This window comes from Podarcis raffonei, chromosome 2 (genome assembly GCF_027172205.1).
Source record: "Podarcis raffonei isolate rPodRaf1 chromosome 2, rPodRaf1.pri, whole genome shotgun sequence".
In the NCBI taxonomy this organism is placed as follows: Eukaryota; Metazoa; Chordata; class Lepidosauria; order Squamata; family Lacertidae; genus Podarcis; species Podarcis raffonei.
The window spans coordinates 101,854,599-101,874,610 of record NC_070603.1 but is presented as its reverse complement, the minus strand read 5'-3'; the positions used below and the strand labels follow the sequence as shown (position 1 = coordinate 101,874,610).

Here is a 20,012-nt window from a genome sequence, read left to right as displayed (position 1 = left end):
AGATTAAGGACGAATTTACATGTTTCGCTGTGTCTTCTTAGCTTGCCTCACTCTTAAGCAATTTGCTCAACATAACAGGCGTTGTGGTGTTTCACACACTCCACTGGCCAATACTGCTACATGAGGAGCAGGTATGTGCCCACAACACCTCACTGCAACAGAGGCTGTTTTTGCTGAATATCTGAAGGTGCGGACCAGGAACCAAGATGATGGGCAGGTTCAGATGCCAAAAAGTGGTCACAGATAATTTAGGTCATTGTAAGGTGTGTGTTTTAAAGCCTTACAGTTTTGCCTGGAAACAAGCTGAGTAAGACCCAGTGGCAATATTTAAGTACAGGTTACTCATTACAGTAGGACCTGGTTAATAACTTGCATTCTAGACCAACTATGTGTATTCATCAGGTAAGGTGAAATTCATTTTTATGGCTGCCCACTAAAAGCTCCCCAAAGCAGTACATAAAAAAGTTAAGCACAATAAAATACATACTGCAAAACATATTGCTGAATGTAATAGACATACCAGATGGAGGTTCTGGTGGTGGACCAACTACAGTTGCAACAGGCACAACTTGATCAACTGCAAGAAAAGCTGGTTCTCGGACCCTGAAGCTGCAGGATTAACCTTGAGGAAGGTCTGCAACCCCCACTCCCAGCACTGCTTGTGTGCACACCATACATTTAAAGTACACATGCACACTGCAAGAATCCTGGGCACTCTAGTTTGTTAAGAATGCAGGGGATTTTAGCTCTATGATGTGTCAACAATAGTCCCCAAATTTCTTTAGGCGGTGTTTTAAATGTGTGGTGTGTATGCAGGCTTGGCCTATGCATACAATACTCTGAAATATGTTTCTGTAAAGCAGTGTTACCATTTTATTAGTTTTCTTTTTTCATTTAAAGTTTGCTTGTTGCTTTCTGTTGCCTTGTTGCAGAAATCCGTACTTCTCAAGTGTGTATTTTGAAACCAGAAGGATTGCTCTGAATTTGTTGTTGTTCTTTAGACAGTCCTAGCGGTGTCATGAAAAGCAGGCATGTTCTGTCAATACATTTTCTACATATTGCAGGCATATGAACAATCCACACATTCTGTGGAAAGAACCAACTTGATACTAGGTGAAAACTCATTGTGAGATGGGGAACAGCACTGAGATAGCCGTTTTGTAATTTCAAGTTCTCATGCGTGAAATGGCAGCACTTTCAGAACTTCAGGTTTTTGGAGCCTCCAGCAAACGGGATCTTTAATAAGGGACACAGAAATGTTATGACAGCACATATAAGAATGCCTAGGTATCGTCCCAAGTTGCAGACCCAATTTGACAGACATGGGACCTGGAATAAGCTCACACTGGGCTTTGTGTGCTGGTTTCTTTTGGTAGCTCACAAGGACATCTCGGGGCGTCAGCCATCAAAGGTACTTTCTTTCTCTTCTGCCATTACTACCGGCTCAACTCAGACGGATCCAAGTGCTTCAAAACATCATTAAAGGCAGATCTGCACCATACATTTAAAATACATCCAATGCACATTTAGAGCGCGTGACTTCCCCCAAAGACTCCTGGGGGCTGTGGTTTCTATTCGCAAAGCTACAATTCCCAGCACCTTTAACAAAATACTGCTTTTCATCTATGTTTGTGATGGAGAAGAAGCCCTTGGAAAGCACTTGGAATAAGTGGCGGAGTTAGCTACATGGGTGCCCCAAGCAGCAGCCATGCCGTGCACCCGGGGGGGGTGAGTTGTGGGGGGGGCGGCACAATCCTCCACATGTGGCAGCACCTTGAGACGCTGTGCACAGGGGTGGCAGGGCAAGCCCCCCACGGTGTGCCTTTTTGTCACACACCCCCCCCCAGGGATGACAGCAGGGGCGGACCGCCCCCACTACACCCCCCCTTCCTACGCCACTGCTTGGCATTAGCTCCAGTTGGCTCTCCAGAAAAGGTGTCTGTGTCAAACTCCACCCTTTTTATTTATTAAATTTATATACCACCCTTCATCCAAGGTTCACAGGGCAGCTAAAAGTATAAAAACACAAAAATACACAGCATAATAACAAACAAAGCAATAATCCCCCACCATGGATCCCATGTTGGTGATGGACACTAAAGCACTGCCTGGATTGTCCACTTACAGGCACCAAGCCCATCTAATTCTCTGGCCTGCCTCTTCTTCTTCTTTGGCTTACTTCATAGCCGAGTAAGATTGCCTTCCATGAACATGGTCTTAACAGTGAGTCTGTAAGTGACTGTGGAGGCCAGTTCTGGATCCACACGTCCTTCCGCAGTGGGGACATAGGTTTCCGGGCAGAAGTTGATCACGGTGAGGGTTTGCCAAATGTGCCTTCCTTTTAGCACATTTCTCCCTTTCGTCCTGAGTTTTAACATCTTCAAAGTCCATGACACTTTTGGTAAAGGCTGTTCTCCAGTTGGAGTGCTCGCAATCCAGTGTTTCCCAGTTATCAGTGCTTATGTTACATTTTTTTTTAGATTTGCCTTGAGAGCGTCTTTAAACCTCTTTTGTTGTCCACCAGTATTACACTTCCCATTTTTAAGTTCAGAATAGAGCTCTGGCCTACTACATACTTAGCACAGACTTTTATTACATGTATCAGTGGAGAGGAGGCAAGGAGTGTCTGCAGAGAGCAGTTTATTTTTTGCAATAGAGATGTGATTTGTACTATTACAGACACATAATTATTGAGGAGCAAAACCAACATTTGCATAATGCAGTAGCCTCTGACTTTGCTCGTTATATAAGCTAGTATTTGCATGCTCAGTTAAGTGAGCCATCCTCTCTACCCTCACATTCTTGATCCTACTTCCAGTGGACACAGGTGGGCAGTCAAATGTTTTCGAAAGTAATTGGTTGCATTGCGCTTTCCCCGAATTAAACAGCTTCCCTAGCTCTAGTTGCCATAGCAAAGAAGTTGAGTGTTCCCTTGATGCGAGCAATAATTATGGTGATTATGGAATGATTCTCCCCCCTTTTTTTTGGAGCAGCTATTGCAAGTGGTTATATTCCGGTCCAAAGTACAATGTGAATGACACGTTAATTGTGTTTGAAGAGAAGAGGAGGCTGCTCTTTTGCTAGGGAAATGACTGTGAAACAAAGCCCCAGAGGTGAAACAAAGAACCAGCATAATAGTTCAGTGGCAGCAAAAATAAATGTGCCGTGAGAAGGGCACACAGAAAGGACTTTAGCGCCAGCGAAATGTATTCAGTTTGGCCCAGGTGATTGATAAGCATCTGCTGTGCTGTCAAGGGTCCCCACCTCTGTGCCAGGGGTCACCTAGTGTTGGCAACACTTAAACTCTGCACCCCCAAAGGCCCCAATTTCCAGACATACTTCACCAAGCTCACACTTAGATGTCATTCCTAATGGGACCCTCAAGGCAGTGAACAACCATCATAGAAACATAGCAATAGACCAAGTAACAAGCAAGCTTCTGCTGAAGTGGACTCCAGTCTACAAAAGCTTGTGCCATGTTTCATGTCAGTTCACTGTTGGAAGCAGTATGCCACTGAATACCAGTGCTGTGCGCTTGGGTCCTGTTTGCAGCTTCCCATAGGCGTCTGGCTGGCCACGGTGAGAACAGGATGCTGGACCAGACAAACCTGCTGCAGATGCTGGTCTTTCCTACAACCTGATGTGCAGTTTCTGTGCTAAGTTCAAAGAAGGGCATTTACCTTTAGAATGTCAAACGAGAAAGAAAGCAGGACTACTACGTGTATTCTGAATGGAGCATGACACTGGATGCAGAATTCCTGTTCCATCGCAGCAATGTGAGGCGCTGCTAAGCAGGGTCAGAATGAAGCAAGGAAGCATGGTGGTAATAAGGTTGTGTGAGCGGCTATGATGAGCACTGATGAATAAGCCCTCGTACCCGCTGCTGCCATCCTGGCACTTCCCCCATCCTCACAATTATGCTGCCTAACTTCTTCCTGGTTGAGATGAACAGCAACAGAACTTAATTCAGCTGAAGCAAAAACAATAAAAAAAATTGCATCATTTGCATAATTTATACAGGTTGCAGAATTCGGCTTTTTGTGGCACATAATTTTGTTTTTTGATTGTAGCCTACTGTACACACATCCCTGGCAGAGTGTAAACTATTCAACAGCAGCAACGATGTTTCTGCATCCCTCCCAAATGCAGTGCTATAATAATACCTTGGCTCTGGCAACCAGTGAAAACAGGAGTTTAGAATCTTTTGTCTCCCCTCTTCATTTGCCACATACATTATTTGCTTATTATTTATTAATTTGTTAGTCGCTTTATCTTGCCCAAGGCAACCCTAAGCAACTTACAACTAACCAAACAGACAGAGACACACATCCTAATATATTAAAATCAAGAGGAAAACCAAATATATTAAAAACATCCCATCCACAGATAGGTAAAAGCCGAGGCCTGGTTATGGAGTAAAGTTTTTGCCTGACACCTAGATATATAATGACAGCACCAGGTGAGCCTCCCATATATGCCTGTACCTGAAGGGCAGCACCTTGATTATATAAAGAACTGAACTGAACTGGAGGCAGTGCCAGATTTACGTATAAGCTTAACAAGCTATAGCTTAGGGCCCCACTCTCTTGGGGAGCCCAAAAAAAATTAAAGGGAAAAAAACCTGGATGTACATTTCCAAAATATAAGATAAAAAACAAATAAAATAAAACCTACATACAGCAACAGTGTTTTGTGTTGTGTAGGCTCTTGTGATGTAAGTAGTGGGCCCCGCCTGCTAGCCTGCTCCCTAAAATATCACTAGTTAGATACCTTTTAGGTCCACAAATTACCATATAGCATATATTCAACACAAAAAACAGTGACAATTTGTTGTTGATAAAGGACAGCTGGACATATAAAGGGCTCCATTACCTTCAGTAGCTTAGGGCCACATTAAACCTAAATCCGGCCCTGACTGGAGGTTATACAGTGATACCTCGGGTTAAGTACTTAATTTGTTATGGAGGTCCGTTCTTAACCTGAAATTGTTCTTAACCTGAAGCACCACTTTAGCTAATGGGGCCTCCCGCTGCCGCCGGGCCGCCGGAGCACGATTTCTGTTCTCATCCTGAAGCAAAGTTCTTAACCCGAGGTACTATTTCTGAGTTAGCAGAGTCTGTAACCTGAAGCATATGTAACCCGAGGTACCACTGTAATCTGTGATAGGGCTTCTGATAGTTGGGACAGAGATCCAAATCTATCCTATGAAAGCTTTCCACATGCAAGAAGAATTCCCACTTAATAGAGAATTGCTACGTTGGTGCTCTTCTATTTTTCTTCACCTGTGAAGAAAATGTCATTATAACGGGGACATGCAAAAGTTTTTGTTTTTGAATGGTGCAGAACTTTCTCACAGAATAGAAAATAATATATGATTGCTTAAACTGAAACATTTAAATATGGCACATTTTAAAATATAGGCCTGTCTGTAGTTTATACATTAACATCTGTTACTGTATTGAAATCATACTGGTTTGGTGGGTGTGGTTGCAATAGTGTGTATCTCATCAACATATCATGAGTTTCAACTGGGAATCACTTGTAAACTCTCTCCCTCCAACCTAACACATTATAAGCTGGGAATTGCCAGCAATTTCAGTCTGAATAAAAAGAAATTGGTTCAAGAAAAGAAAAAGATCCCTTATCCATTCTTTACCTTTAAAATTTTCAAAAGGAAGGCTGCAGTCCTAACCAGAACTCAGAACTAAGTCCTTTTATAAAATTGGTGGGACTTACTCCCAGGTAAGTGGAGTTAAGCTTGTGGCCTAAATTCCCTATTTTTAACGGAAATAGAAGCAAGTAGATGTGCGTGTTTATTTGTGTCCACCACAGTGAGCTTCTTGATCAGGGGGTAGGCAACCTAAGGCCCGAGGGCCAGATCTGGCCCATTCACCTTCTAAATCCGGCCCGCAGATGGTCCAGGAATCAGCATGTTTTTACATGAGTAGAATGTGTCCTTTTATTTAAAATGCATCTCTGGGTTATTTGTGGGGCCGGCCTGGTGTTTTTACATGAGTAGAATGTGTGCTTTTATTTAAAATGCATCTCTGGGTTATTTGTGTGGCATAGGAATTCATTCATTTTTTTTCTTTTCAAAATATAGTCCAGCCCACCACATGGTCTGAGGGACAATGGACCGGCCCATGGCTGAAAAAGGTTGCTGACCCCTGTTCTTGATGCTAAGCTGATTTCTCTCATCTTTTTATTCATGATTTGCTTGTAGTTTTCGTCTCTGGCCGCTAGAGAGCAACCATGGCTCAGCGTTACTGTCTTTGCTAAAAGAGCATGAAAGTAGTTTGATATTCAGCTACTCAGGAAGGGCAGTGATTTAAGTGAAAGAGCATTGAGTACAGAGTGTACTGTGGAGGGGTGTGTGTGCTATATTTGCTTTTTTAACAGCTACCCAGCAACTCAGAGTGATCTGATGAGAGACTGTAACAGTGACAACTCAGTGTTGCTGTCTCTGAAGTGTGATTGATTCTCGGCAACTGGCAACATGCCTCTGCCACATTCCATGTTTTTTGTTTTAAATAATGGTCCCTAAAATTCCCATGCAAAATTGCAGAATTAAGATGATGCCTGCATGCTTCCTTAAGTCACCACAAGCTCCTGCAGCAGATAGCAGGCATACATGAGGTATGGACTTGCTTTGAGAAACAATAGAGTTGGCTGGGAAGGACGTAAAGAGACCTGCTGATCACTTCCTTTCTAGCAACACAAGGCCTCAAAGTCATTTTGCTGAGAAAATACATCAGACCATGAGCCATACTGCCAGTTTGTGACACTGTTGCCCCACCAGGTGGGTGAAAGGGACCAAGAGGGCAGGAAATGTGGGAAAGATCAGGGACTTTTATTTGTAAACGTTAATTTTGTCTTGGACTGGGCTGGGTCAAGGACGAATCTCAAAAATGGCTGTCTGTTCCCCACAAGGGAAGATTTACATGTGGATCAAGGGGGAAAGAAAGGTCAACATCAGGATCCTCCCACCTGAGGCAGTGATCTCATCTTGCTGAATAAAGATCAGCATTGGGATCATCTGCCTCTGTGGATTCTGCCGCCTGGGTCAGATGCCTCATCTTGCCTCACAGGTGGGCTGGCCCTGGTCTTGTGTGTGAGAGGGTGCACAAGCAAAGGAACTATTCCTCAGTTACTGACATTGTAATATCTGATCCATTGGGAGCAGCTACTCCTGTGTTGATTGGTAACAGACTGCTGTTTTCATTTCACCCAGATACAAATGTGGCCATTCAGTAAAACCCTGTTGCATTTGATCACAATGGGCTAGATGGTCAGATGAAAAGTGAATATAGTCAGGCCTTGGAGAAATAACTCTTCAAAAAAATTCCATTAGGCGGCAACTTGGGGTTTTTGATTGACAGATCCTCTTATGAAGCTAATATTGTAAGTTTAGCTATGAGTAAAATAATGATTCTTGTGTGGGAAGCAGGATAAGGAAGGCAATTAGTAGTTTAATAACAGCTTTCTGCTGGCTGAATAGTAGCTGGAAACGTAAAGTACAGTTGATGGTAATCAGCTGATTTTTTTTAACTCCTAAATAAAAACAACAGCAGCAAAAAGATTCAATATAAACTCATCTTGCTCCTTCCTACCTTTCAGTGTTTTCTGTTTTTGGATGATTGGTGATGCATTTTAACTGCTTTGTATCTGAGAGAGAGAGAGGAAAGGAGGTTGTTTCTGAAAGTGAGCAAAGCGCAGGATAGTGGGCATGGATGAACAGAGCAATGTTAACATGGTGCAAGAAATGCTGTCATGAACTGTGGAATAAACTGCTTGGTACAACAGAAGCTGAAAGGTTCTCCAAGGTTTATGAAGAGAAGATGTATGGATACTTAGTCTGGCCTCCTCTTAAACATATATATGGAAAAGGATTCTTCTCATGATTTCCCTAGTCATTTCCCCCTGTTGTCCAGCTTTTCTTACTATGTGTGAAAAATGTCTGGATATGCATAAGGTTCAGGGCTGGCCTACCCATAATGCAAGATGAGACAACTGCTGCAGTATAGCAGCAGATCTTGATCTCAGTCTTTCTTCCCTTCTTGTTCCTGAGGTATATCTTCCCTGGTGGGGAGGGGAGCACCATTTTGGGGTCCACCAGAGGTGCCAAGATGTCTTGGGCTGGTCCTGCTAAGGCTGATTTGCTTCAGTGGCCTTTTTTTCCCTTTTGAGGAGTCGTCCTTATTCTTTAGGATTCAATTCTATTGCATATATCCCCAGAAGGCTGTTGTATTCTCCCCTCACTCTTGTTTTATTTCTTCTAGCCAGGGGCATGGCTAGATACTTAAAAGAGAAACAAATTTGAATATAATGTATATGTATAGTTGCCTCTGGGCAAATTAAGGTGGTAAGTGGGCTCGGGGGTGTTCTGATTTCTTTAAAAGTCAGGAGACTGTTTACATTTACATGCATCTGCCATGTAACATCTAGTTTGTTATTGTTGTTTAGTCGTGTCCGACTCTTCATGACCCCATGGACCAGAGCACGCCAGGCACTCCTGTCTTCCACTGCCTCCCACAGCTTAGTCAAACTCATGCTGGTAGCTTTGAGAACACTGTCCAACCATCTCATCCTCTGTCGTCCCCTTCTCCTTATGCCCTCCATCTTTCCCAACATCAGGGTCTTTTCCAAAGGAGTCTTCTCTTCTCATGAGGTGGCCAAAGTATTGGAGCCTCAGCTTCAGGATCTGTCCTTCCAGTGAGCACTTCAGGGCTGATTTCCTTCAGAATGGAGAGGTTTGATCTTTTTGCAGTCCATGGGACTCTCAAGAGTCTCCTCCAGCACCATAATTCAAAAGCATCAATCCTCCGGCCTTCTTTATGGTCCAGCTCTCACTTCCATACATCACTACTGGGAAAACCATAGCTTTAACTATACGGACCTTTGTCGGCAAGGTGATGTGTCTGCTTTTTAAGATGCTGTCTAGGTTTGTTAGGTAAGAAAAATGCCTGGGATTTTACAGGGTTTGCGCTTCCTTACAATGTTTTGTTTCTGTGAATAAAACGAGCACGGGGGTGGGGGGGATGCCAGTTGCCTGCTCACATGGATGCCTCGAAATTTGAAATATTTATTGAGTCATGTAGCATTGGCTTGTAAAATTTTGAGGCCAGCTTCTAGAAACATGAAATACTTTTCCAGCCTTGAATACAATCCTAGAACAAGACACTTTCCACCCTTTGTAGAACACCGTTGCTGCTGCTGCCCTTAGAAGGCGAGAGCCAGAGCATATATTTATCTTTCTAGGCTTTGCTGAAATCCTTATAAAATTTGCCAGGAAAACTGGAAGTGACTTATGACATGATTGTGACTGCTGAAAGCATCCCAACTACATGAAGCAGAAGAACAAGAGGTTTGGAGATTTGCTGCCGCACTGTGCATTGAGTTCATAGTCTTGTTCCTTCCCGCTCCAAACAATACTGCTGTAAATCAGAAATGATTCTGCTGTAAATCTTAAGGATCCAGTCTGCAAAAACTTTCTTACTGAGAACTGTATTATTATTTTTTTAATATAGCTGCCAGGAGGGTGTCTTTGTTTACATTTGGCATGCCAAAAATCTCTCTCTGAAACCAGCTTACATAATAATGTTTCAGCCCTGGTTTACTTATTAGCATTGCAAACTGCAGCAGTAAGCCATGGATTGATGCACGCTCTGTGACATTTGCATTTAGAAATGAAAAGGCAAGTGTTCATTAAGTAGTGTGCCATTTCCAAAAGGAAAGGGGAAAAATACTTCCAGTTGTATTTTAGGCTTAATTAATTTGTGTGTGTGTGTGTGTGTGTGTGTGTGTGTGTGTAACGTTCCCCAGATACTTTTTGCCACAAGGGTTATTAGCAAATGCACACTGCCATCTTATTATTTTAGTTGCTGTGGCTAAGACATCAGCCTATTATAGCATCCTGAAAATGCCTTTAGCCTTGTAAATATTAGAAAAGAGTCTGAATATGAACCACAATAGTTCTGATGGCGCCTGGGAATTAAATTGCATAGTTCTAGAAAGCTCTAAATTGCAAGTATTCAAACATAAGGACTTGAGGCCTGATGACACTTACATGTGTTATACAGTGCTGCTGTTTTGTTAATGTTTCTCTAAATAGTAGGGGTGAGGTATTTCTGAGAGTACTGACCATTCCTATAATTCAGGTGTGGTTTGAAGGTGTTCTGTGGGCTGAAGCAACTATCCTCAACGCTAGAACTTTCTGTGACAGACAGACCAGGGCTGTCTGTCAATGTTTTTAGTGTTTGTTTTGTTTTGTTTTGGTGGCTTTAACTTTTTGTCATATTTCTAGGTTGGCTTGAGTTTACTTTTCATAAAAAAGTGACTAAATGCAATTAAGAATAATAAATAATATGTGCCTATGTACCATTCTGTTGTGTGCACTGCTTAGAAAGGTTTGGGATTAAGTGGTCTTTAAATCTCCCAAAAGGTATAAATCACAACCAGCACACAGGAGACACCTGCAGCCCTTTGCTTCCATGCCATGCAATTGTACTCACACTCCTATGGGAACTCGCTCCCTAGAAAAGCCAGACTGGCTCCCTCCTTGTTGTCCTTCTGCTGGCAGACTTTCTTGTTCCAACAGGGAACTGGCTGCTTTTAATGAAAGGGCTGGTGCCATGCTCTTCTTATTGTAATTATTTGCATGGTTTTATTAGATTATAATAAATTTTAACAATGTTTAATTGTTCTTCATTAATTCTTTCTTCTATGTTTTTAGTTATTCTTACTTTTATCTGTAAGCTGCTTCAATTATTATTATTTTATTTACCATTATTTATTAAATTTATATGCCGCCCTTCATCCAAAGATCACAGGGCGGTTTGCTGGGCGCCTGACCCCCACCAGCCCCTGCCAGGGCAGACAGTGATCAAGGATGATGGAAGTTGCTGTCTGAAACATCTGTAAGCTTATTCCCACCATCCTTGATGTCCCTGTCAGGGGAAAAGGCAATGTATAAATAAAAATATAATAAAAATACAGTAATATTTACAACCAGTTTAGCAAATGATAACCTTATTGCCTCTTTAAGTAGTGGTCAGGTTCCTCGTGGCACAATCTCTTGAATTCAAGTAGGCTTTCTTGCGCGGAGGAGAGGTCCAACTAAGTGACTTTAAATTTCTCTTTTGATCTTTGCTTCGATCCAAAAATTCTTGCCATGTGAGCAAGGAGCCCTTGCAGTCCCGGGCCAAAGTGCAATGCCATAACCACCTGTGTTCTCAAGCTGCTCCTGGGGGTCTCCTGACCCTTTGGAACCAGAGTGAAATCTTTTGGGATCTTTGGATCTAAACTCTGTGAAACTCAGTGAGAGATGTGGGGTTTAAATAACTGTGACAGGAGGACGCAGATCATTCCCGATTCAATTACAATGGGATTTTGTCGATGGTAAGTTTGGGATTTTTCCTCCATGTTTCTCATTCACCTTTTCATGCTGTGTTGGATACACCTGTTGGTCAGTCTTGCACGTTGTTATTCTACTTGTTCTTGCTGCATGTCATTGTGAGATGCGCCTGGGATGTTGACTGAAGTGCCTCCTGTGTATCGTCCAGTGTAAAAGACATTCATTCATCAGGCAGCTGTGATTAAGGCAAATTCCGAGTGAATTTGTGAAAGTTTCTTTCTTCCCTGTGTAATCTGTATCTCTTTGTTTTGCAGAGCTGACAAAACAAAAGAAAACGAGGAAAGCGAATGGCCTGGCCTTGAAATTTCCCTCAGCAATAGGAGATTAGAGAGAGATGTGTCTTGAGTCTTATTCTTTGGAAGTCCAATACAGTTCACCATATACAAATATTCCCATACTGTGCTTAGGATATTCAGTTCATTGTTAGACATGGCAGCTTATTATTGGCTTAGCTTCAGAATGTTCCTGCAAGTCGCTCCTGTGCCCAAACGGAAATGCAGATTCCATGGACTCTTAAAAAAAAGTGAGGCACTGCAAGAGCTTTCAGCAGGTGTTCATCACCATTTTCTTTTTTCAGACCTGACGTAGTGTGCTTTTATACACTGGAGTGGCATCAGAACAATCCTATGTTATATTAAAATACAACACAGAAGAGGTTTATGAATTATGTAAAGCTATTCCCTGCTCCTGCCAACCTAACAGTTCGAAAGCATGTCAAAGTGCAAGTAGACAAATAGATACCACTCCGGTGGGAAGGTAAACGGTGTTTCCGTGTGCTGCTCTGGTCCGCCAGAAGCGACTTAGTCATGCTGGCCACATGACCCGGAAGCTGTACGCCGGCTCCCTCGGCCAATAAAGCGAGATGAGCGCCGCAACCCCAGAGTCGGTCACGAGTGGACTAATGGTCAGGGGTCCCTTTACCTTTTTATGCCCAGGCTGAAGTGACTTGCTGTTGGGTTTAGTGCAGGGCTGGAGTATTTCGCCAAGCTTTCTTCAGCATTTCACAGGGATAGGAGTGAAAATGCTCCCCCCAAAGTTTGATTTTATCTTCGGGGGAGAGGGTGGGAATTCTAAGACGTTTCATGACCAAGATGGAAGTCTTCTTAAATAACCAAGGATTTCACACACACATTTTTTTAAAAGAAAAAGTGTGTTGCTAAATGCAGAAAGTCCACTTCGTTTTGGCCACCAAGGCATTTCAGCTGGAGAATCTGAATCACAGAATTTGCACCCTCTGCCCCCCATTTCAGAATTCTAACTCTCACTTCTGTGTTGTCATCACTAACACTCTAGCCCAGAAGTGAGAGGCCAAGTTCTTCTCTCAATTATGCTTATTCAACACCATTAGGTTCGGGAGGGTTGCAGAACATAGCCCAATGACTCCCTCAGGTTTAGCCCTCTCCTGATTAATTTTTAAAACACATGATGTGCATTAATTTTATTTTGAGATTGTGCTTGTTTTCCTCTAGCTTTGATGTAAAACAGAACTGCACAGTGATCTGTCCTCTGTTATAAGAATAATAAAAAAAAAAATGTTTCACTGCAATGATGTACCTTGTGGTTTTCTTGAGCATGGCTTAGGGGTCATAGAAATGAATTACAAGGCAGCGGCGGCGGCGGCGGCAGTGGAATACAGGGAGAAACAACCAGTGAACTGATCTGATGTTGTTTCAGTAAGATCAAACAGTTTTGCAAATAGTGAGCCATCATGGGAACCCGATCACTTTCAGGAGATAATGTTGCCATGCATTTCTTCTGGACAGCCACTTTCACAAAGTAAAAGAAGGCATGTTTGAGAATTCAAATCTTGCTGAAATGTAAGTGGCAGCTCAGTGATCAGGTTAAACAAGCCACAGCCGGGCTGACTGACCCTCCCCATTACTCCAAGTTGTAGACTAACAAACCAAGGTGGGTGCAGAGAGCAGAGTCCCCACAGTGGACTTCAGCACCGTAATCAAAGTAATACCCATTTCTCCTGCTACAAGTTCCTCCATTCTTGGTTCTTTGCAAAGATCCCAAACCAGGATCAGAGAAATGCATTGCCGGATGCCCCCATGTTGGTGCAGGATAGTTTTTGTTCGTTTTTTCTTGTTAAAAGATAAAATTATTTAATTTTCTGCTCTGCCTGGGGGGCATCTGGCATTGCGTTTCTTTGAGTGTGGTTGAGATGAGTGTGTTTAAAAGCATTATCAGGAAGTAAAACTGTTTTCGCTCCGGGGCTGGTTCACACTCGTCTCAATTATCTATACAGGCCAGCAAGAAGCATAATCAAAGGTTCAAGGACATCTTCAAGCCAGGCAAAAAGCACTCAAGATACAAAGGAGGACAAGGAGTGGGGACTGGGGAGAGTCCAGAGGACCAGATAGAGAACCACATTTGGCCCACCAGCGCAAGGTCCCACATCCCTGCTAAAAGCTACCAGTTAAGAGATGAGTTGTCTTAGAATTGTAAAATTGTAAGAGATCCCCCATGGTCATCTAACCCAAACCCCTGTGATGCAGGTATCTCAGTTAAAGCATACGTGGCAGATGCTGAAACACTCACAGCTTGTTTAAAATACAGTGGTACCTCGGGTTACATACGCTTCAGGTTACAGACTCCGCTAACCCAGAAATAGTGCTTCAGTTTAAGAACTATGTTTCAGGTTGAGAACAGAAATTGTGCTCCTGTGGCGCAGCGGCAGCAGGAGGCCCCATTAGCTAAAGTGGTGCTTCAGGTTAAGAACAGTTTCAGGTCAAGAACGGACCTCCAGAACGAATTAAGTACTTAACCCGAGGCACCACTGTAGATGATAGTTGTGCAATGGATCACACCTCAGCTTTCAGGATTATCTTTGCAAATGGTTCACGGACAGCCAATTTAAGTAAAATATTTGTGCTGTTCTGAAAAGAATTCCCATAAGTACCAAGTATGGCGTCAAAACTAATGGCTTTTTCACACATTATACTGCAACCAAAGCCAATTCTAGCTTGCTGGATCATGCACCTTCGAAATATGTATTTGCAAGCATGTTTGCATCCATGTGTTATGTTTTCAGGTGTATATTTAAGACAAGATAAGTGTTTATCTAAAAATGCAATGTGTGAAGAATTACCGTTACCAGTAAACTACAGGAGTTTAACTGGAGTACGGTTCCTCCACCACCCCTCGTATCTCAACATTTCTCTCTCTTGTGGTTGTCTGAAAAGTGGAGGTTCAAATTTGTAGCATAGTGCTTCACATCACCCTCTTATTTCCACAGTGCTTGCATATATTTTGGGAGCACAACAGTGGAAATATCACGCTGCTCCATTCTCTCCATGCACAGCCTCTTCATTGATTGATAACTGGGTGTCTGGTTGTAGCGTTGTGTCATTGAGGACACTCTTTGAATGCAGGGGTGATGAAATAGCACTTAGAAGCTGTAGCTACAATAAGCAAACAACATGCAGCATGACCAGATATGACTTAAGTTTCTCTGTATATTGCAATCTCCATATTGCAATCGCACCCACTCACCCATCCTTGTGCTACACATGAATCCATATAACATAGCTAACACATATATGTTCATGGTATGCATTCGCAACATAAATAATTATCTACTGCTTCACCCAAAAGTATGAGTAAATGGCTATCAATGGCTACTAGCCATGATGGCTGTGCTCTGCCTCCACAGTCAAATACAGTATCCTTCTGAATACCTGTTGCTGGAAACAGCAGGAGGGGAGAATGTTCTTGTGCTAAGGTCCTTCCTGCAGGTTTCCCAAGGGTATTTGGTGGCCACTGTGAGAACAGGATGCTGAACTAGGCAGCCCATTGGCGTGATCCAGCGGGTCCTTCTTGCGTCCGTAAGATTGAAACGTATCATTTCTTTGCTATTCTAATTGTAACGATGATGATGCTAATTTTGGTGGGTGTGGAATGGAACACATAAATTCATGTCAGGCAATCCAGCTGGGTAATGATTTGCAGAAAGGGAGGAATTGATTCAGGATGATCTCTGGGTAGGATATTAATCTGAAGAGCTGGGTGGCAGAAACTGAGAGAGGAGAGTGGCAGGGAGAAAAGAAAAAAGTAAATGACCCCTGGATGGTTAAGTCCAGTCAAAGATGACTATGGGGTGTGGTGTGTTAGAATTCCTGCTCCATGGTTGCAGTCATGGGATTGTTGTTTTATCACATGACGGTGTATGTTTTGACTCCACAGAGTGGGAAGTGATGGAGACACTGTGTTCCGTGAAGTGGGACTATTGTCCTTTGTTCTTTCTCTTGGTTGTCTGATGCTAGAGAGAGAGGGAGCCATGTTGCAGTGCTCTGTGTGTGTTTATATGTAAATAAAGTAGATTAGCCAAAATGCTGAGTTGCTGAGGTCTGTTACACAAGCTGTGAAGACTCTGCGGATCCCTAAGTGTGCCGATGTCTGTTGGCATTGGTTGCTGTGGTGTTCAGGCAGAAGAAAGCTTTTGAAGCTCCCGAACGATTGACCAGGAGGGAGGGAACATGCCAGTCGGGCATGTGTCTCTGCCAGGGTCCTACTTGAGAGCAGGACGAGCTCCTGACACCTCGCTTTTCAGCCCTAGGAAGCTGGCGTTTGTCCAGGTCATGTAGCCAGCATGACTAAACCGCTTCTGACCCAATGGGACACCGTGACGAGTGCCAGAGCGCACAGAAACACCATAAGTACCCTGCCGCAATGGTACTTATTTATCTACTTGCACTAGTGTACTTTCGAACTGATAGGTTGGCAGGAGCTGGGACAGAGAAACAGTAGATCACCCCATCACGCAGATTCGAACCCGCCATCAGCTTTGGCCCTTCTCACGCACCACCAGCAGATGTGTGCTAGCATATTAACCCTGAGGGAGTTCAACCTTTGACAGATGGATGGCTCCCACCCCCTATATGCTAAACTATATTGTTGGTATACTGTAAAGGAGATGTGTAGAGCATGCTTATTGTCTCAGAGCTGAATACCTGGGTTTCCAGTGGAAGTTACTCCCAGGTAAATGCATAGATAACCTAAAGGAGTAAACAGTTTCAGGCAGCAGACCTTTGTACATTTGCGTACTTGGAAGTAAGTCCAACTGAAGACATTCAGATTTACTTGACATGTAACTGATTGTTGTTCTGCTACTTCCACTCTGCTACCTGTCCTTCCCAGGTTAATTTGGCACATTCTATAGAATGTGATAAAGCTTGGGGAAATCTCTTGCAATCCATTATGTTGAAGTTCCTGCACTTCCTTTGGGACCAGCAGCGCTGCTGGTAGCAAGAAGACTTCTGCCTCTTGTCTCTTTACCTGCATGTGCAATAAAGCTCCTGTGTTTTAATCCCATGTACATAGTAGCCAAAGTCAGCCACTGGGGCAACTATGGATGTGCTAACATGCAATTTAAAGCCAGCAGGGGGAGAGATTTTCCACATCCGTTGCCCATGGAGTCCCATGTGATTTGCATCTTGTGCTTGTGGGGTTAATAGCAAAAAGCAGGTATTGTTCATACTTCATGTAAAGGGAATTGGGGGTTGCTCGTGCGTAAGGGGGCTGCTGCTCTAGGCAACGTTGTCTGGCTAAACCTTTCCCTGGCTGGACAGCCCTTTCTCCGTGGCTGTGTCAGTCACTGGCAGAATCCGTCAGTGGGTGTTTCCTGAACTTCTTCCAACATAAAAGCTCTTTGACGCCAAGTCTCCGCCTAGCCTCCCTGCGTGGAAGTCTTCTGCGCAGAGTGGCCGTGGCCAGCAGAGGTCCTGGGCTCTCCCCGCTGGCCTCTGTGGAAGAGTCTTGGAGCCATGTCTCCGAAGTCCTTCCCTGCTCCCCTTTCTTCCTGGTGTCACGCCGATTTCCTTCCCCAAAGGAAGTGTTCTCTCTCTCCCTGCTGGTCCCTTCTCCTGCATTGTTGGGGAGCCTTACCTCCACTCTTGGCTCCGATGGCAGTTCCCTGACACTTCACTACAGGATGATTGACCTAAATCCAGTGCTTTTTTCTGGGGGTACACATACCTCTAAACATTTTGTGAATCTTTGTAAAAGGTAAAGGGAACCCTGACCATTAGGTCCAGTCGTGACAGACTGGGGTTGCAGCACTCATCTCTCTTTATTGGCCAAGGGAGCCAGCGTACAGCTTCCGGGTCATGTGGCCAGTATGACTAAGCCGCTTCTGGCGAACCAGAGCAGCGCACAGAAACGCCGTTTACCTTCCCGCTGGAGCGGTCCCTATTTATCTACTTGCACTTTGACGTGCTTTTGAACTGCTAGGTTGGCAGGAGCAGGGACCGAGCAACGGGAGCTCACCCCGTGGTGGGGATTCGAACCGCCGACCTTCTGATCGGCAAGTCCTAGGCTCTGTGGTTTAACCCACAGCGCCACCTGCGTCCCGTGAATCTTTCTACTTTTGTCCAGTTACTATATTTTTCCTGATTTGAACTATAAAATGATGATTTTCTTGAGTCAAAATGTGAGTACCCCTTTTTAGGTAAAATAAGCACTGCCTAAACCTATTAGGCTCACTGGGTGACCTTGGGCCAGTCACAGCCTCTCAGCCTAACCTACCTTACAGGGTTGTTCTGAGGATTAAATGAGGAGGAGGAGAAACATGTGGGCCACCTTGAGCTCACTGGAGAAAAAGGTGGGATGAAATGCGATAAATAAGCAATAAGTCATGTTTAGGTGGCGGTTGTGGTGTTTGCAGGACCTTTGCGTTTTGTGTCTCTGGTTTTTTTGTTTTGCCAGTCCTGGCTGTTGCGCATTCAAAGTGCCCCCTTACCCGTATTCGCCCCACAATTTCTTCTCAAATGAACACGGAGGTGAATGAATAATGTTCAGGCTTATTTAGCACGAGCCCAGGACCCAGTTCCCCACAATGACCTTTCCCACAAAGCAAAGCTAATTCTTTCACAGGTCTGAGCAATGATCTGTGCAGCTCTGTGGCACTTCCTAGACAAGAGCTGAGCACTTGCTACAAAAGCAGCCAGGTCCCTTCTCCCACCAAGGGAGAAAGTAGTATTAGATTCCTGTCCTTAGACTGTGTGTAGTCATTCTCTAATAACATGAGACCATTTCTCCACCGTTCCCACCTCCCTCTAGCAAATAAGGCTCTAGCTGCTGCCTGATTGGTATATCATCTCACTTTCCCTGAGCATTGATTTCTTCTTCTTCTTCTTGCTTGCTTTTTATTTGCTTCATAAAAACAGGGACAGGAGCTACTGCTGGCTACTGAGGAGCTTTTGGGGTGCCTCTATTTTTAGCATGAGCCAAATTTTGTCTTCTTTCAGATGAGGGAAGTTGGATTATAAAACCTTTTGTAAATGTGTATGGTGATATTTGCTCCGGTAAGTTAACAACAACTGTAACCAGTCAATGTTCTTTTTCCTCTAGAGGAACTCTTTTATTTTAAAATCCAAAGCTACCTTTGTTACACTGATCTGTGTGTATCTGTATCTCTCTGTCTTAGCAACTGCACCCTAATCTTAGGTGATTTTGTTTCTGTGGGTTTCCTTGACGTATATTAAGAATACTGCTTTTTGGGGTAGAGGGAGAGAACTGTTTTAGTGAACTTATTCTGCACTTCAGGAAGCTGTAGTGATGTGTTTATAAACAAAAACAAAAAAAGATTGCAGAATTTATTTTAAAATTATCGTTGAATCTTTGGTCTGTACTGCCCAAGTGTTTTCAGAATATTTTACTTTTCTTTCTTTTCTTAAAGTAATGCAGTTTTTTTGGACAAAGTAATGCAATATATTGAAAAAAATATCAAAATTAAGGAAAGGTTGCATGGTGTCATACTGTAATTTGATGCAGATGTTTGCTGCCATTGGATAGTATTATGCAAAACAAAATAGTTAAGTGATGGTATCACAGCAGCTGACCATTTCTTACAATGCAGATCAACAGCACCTTTGGAGATGTTATTAACCTGATACAATCTATGCAGGATTCCTTCTGTAAAGCAGAGATTTTTTTTGTGCATTAAATATTTCACTGTGTTTTGTTTTGTTTTTGTATACTACCTTTTCATTGAAAACATTCTTTATTCTATGTAGTCACAGGATATAGCATTTATTTTGATATGCAGCATTGTAATACTGTGTACATTTATGACTCAGTACAGTAACTCTGTAGCTAAGGAAAACAAGCGGTGTGTAAGTGGTTAAGTTGCACGATAGAATTTCTGGGTTTGTAACGATGAGCATTGTAGCTCTTGCTCCTCCTGGAAATAGTGGCTTTTGATGCCAAGTGTTTGAAAAGTACAAGCAAAGTCCATTAATTGTTCTACTGCTCGGCACTGTTAACAATCAGAATACATGTATGAACAGAGATTTCCTTGTTGTCTTTCAGCACTTAACTAATCCATCAAACTGCACCCTGACACATTTGCTATCATGGTATCAGTCAAATGGCATTGTTCAAAGTATGGAAGGTGACATTGATTTAAATGGAAAATCAGAAAGAAAACAATAGCACAACAGTGGTTTTCAGGGGGAGTTTAAAACCTTCTGTTCCAAATTTCCTGGGGAGCAACTTTAGAATGGAGATTAAATTGAAGCTGTCCCATTGTAGATTCCCCTCCTCCGAAAATAACCCAAAGTTCTTTGAGTCTCACCTGCTTCAGCCAAAATCAATG

The 20,012-nt window shown here is 43.2% G+C and overlaps 1 protein-coding gene across 2 annotated transcripts in view; it reads left to right on the top strand.

The window, feature by feature from the left end:
- The window catches only part of SYNPR (synaptoporin), a 140,632-nt gene that overhangs the window by 65,168 nt on the left and 55,452 nt on the right, over positions 1-20,012 (top strand). The window contains exon 1 of one of the 2 annotated variants that reach the window (XM_053378319.1): positions 18,356-18,720. The exons of the other annotated variant lie outside the window; for it this stretch is intronic. Coding sequence (XP_053234294.1) covers positions 18,697-18,720 — 24 coding nt within the window. The 5' untranslated portion in view covers positions 18,356-18,696. Of the gene's footprint in view, positions 1-18,355; positions 18,721-20,012 lie in introns of those variants that run through there. 2 annotated transcript variants of the gene reach the window in all.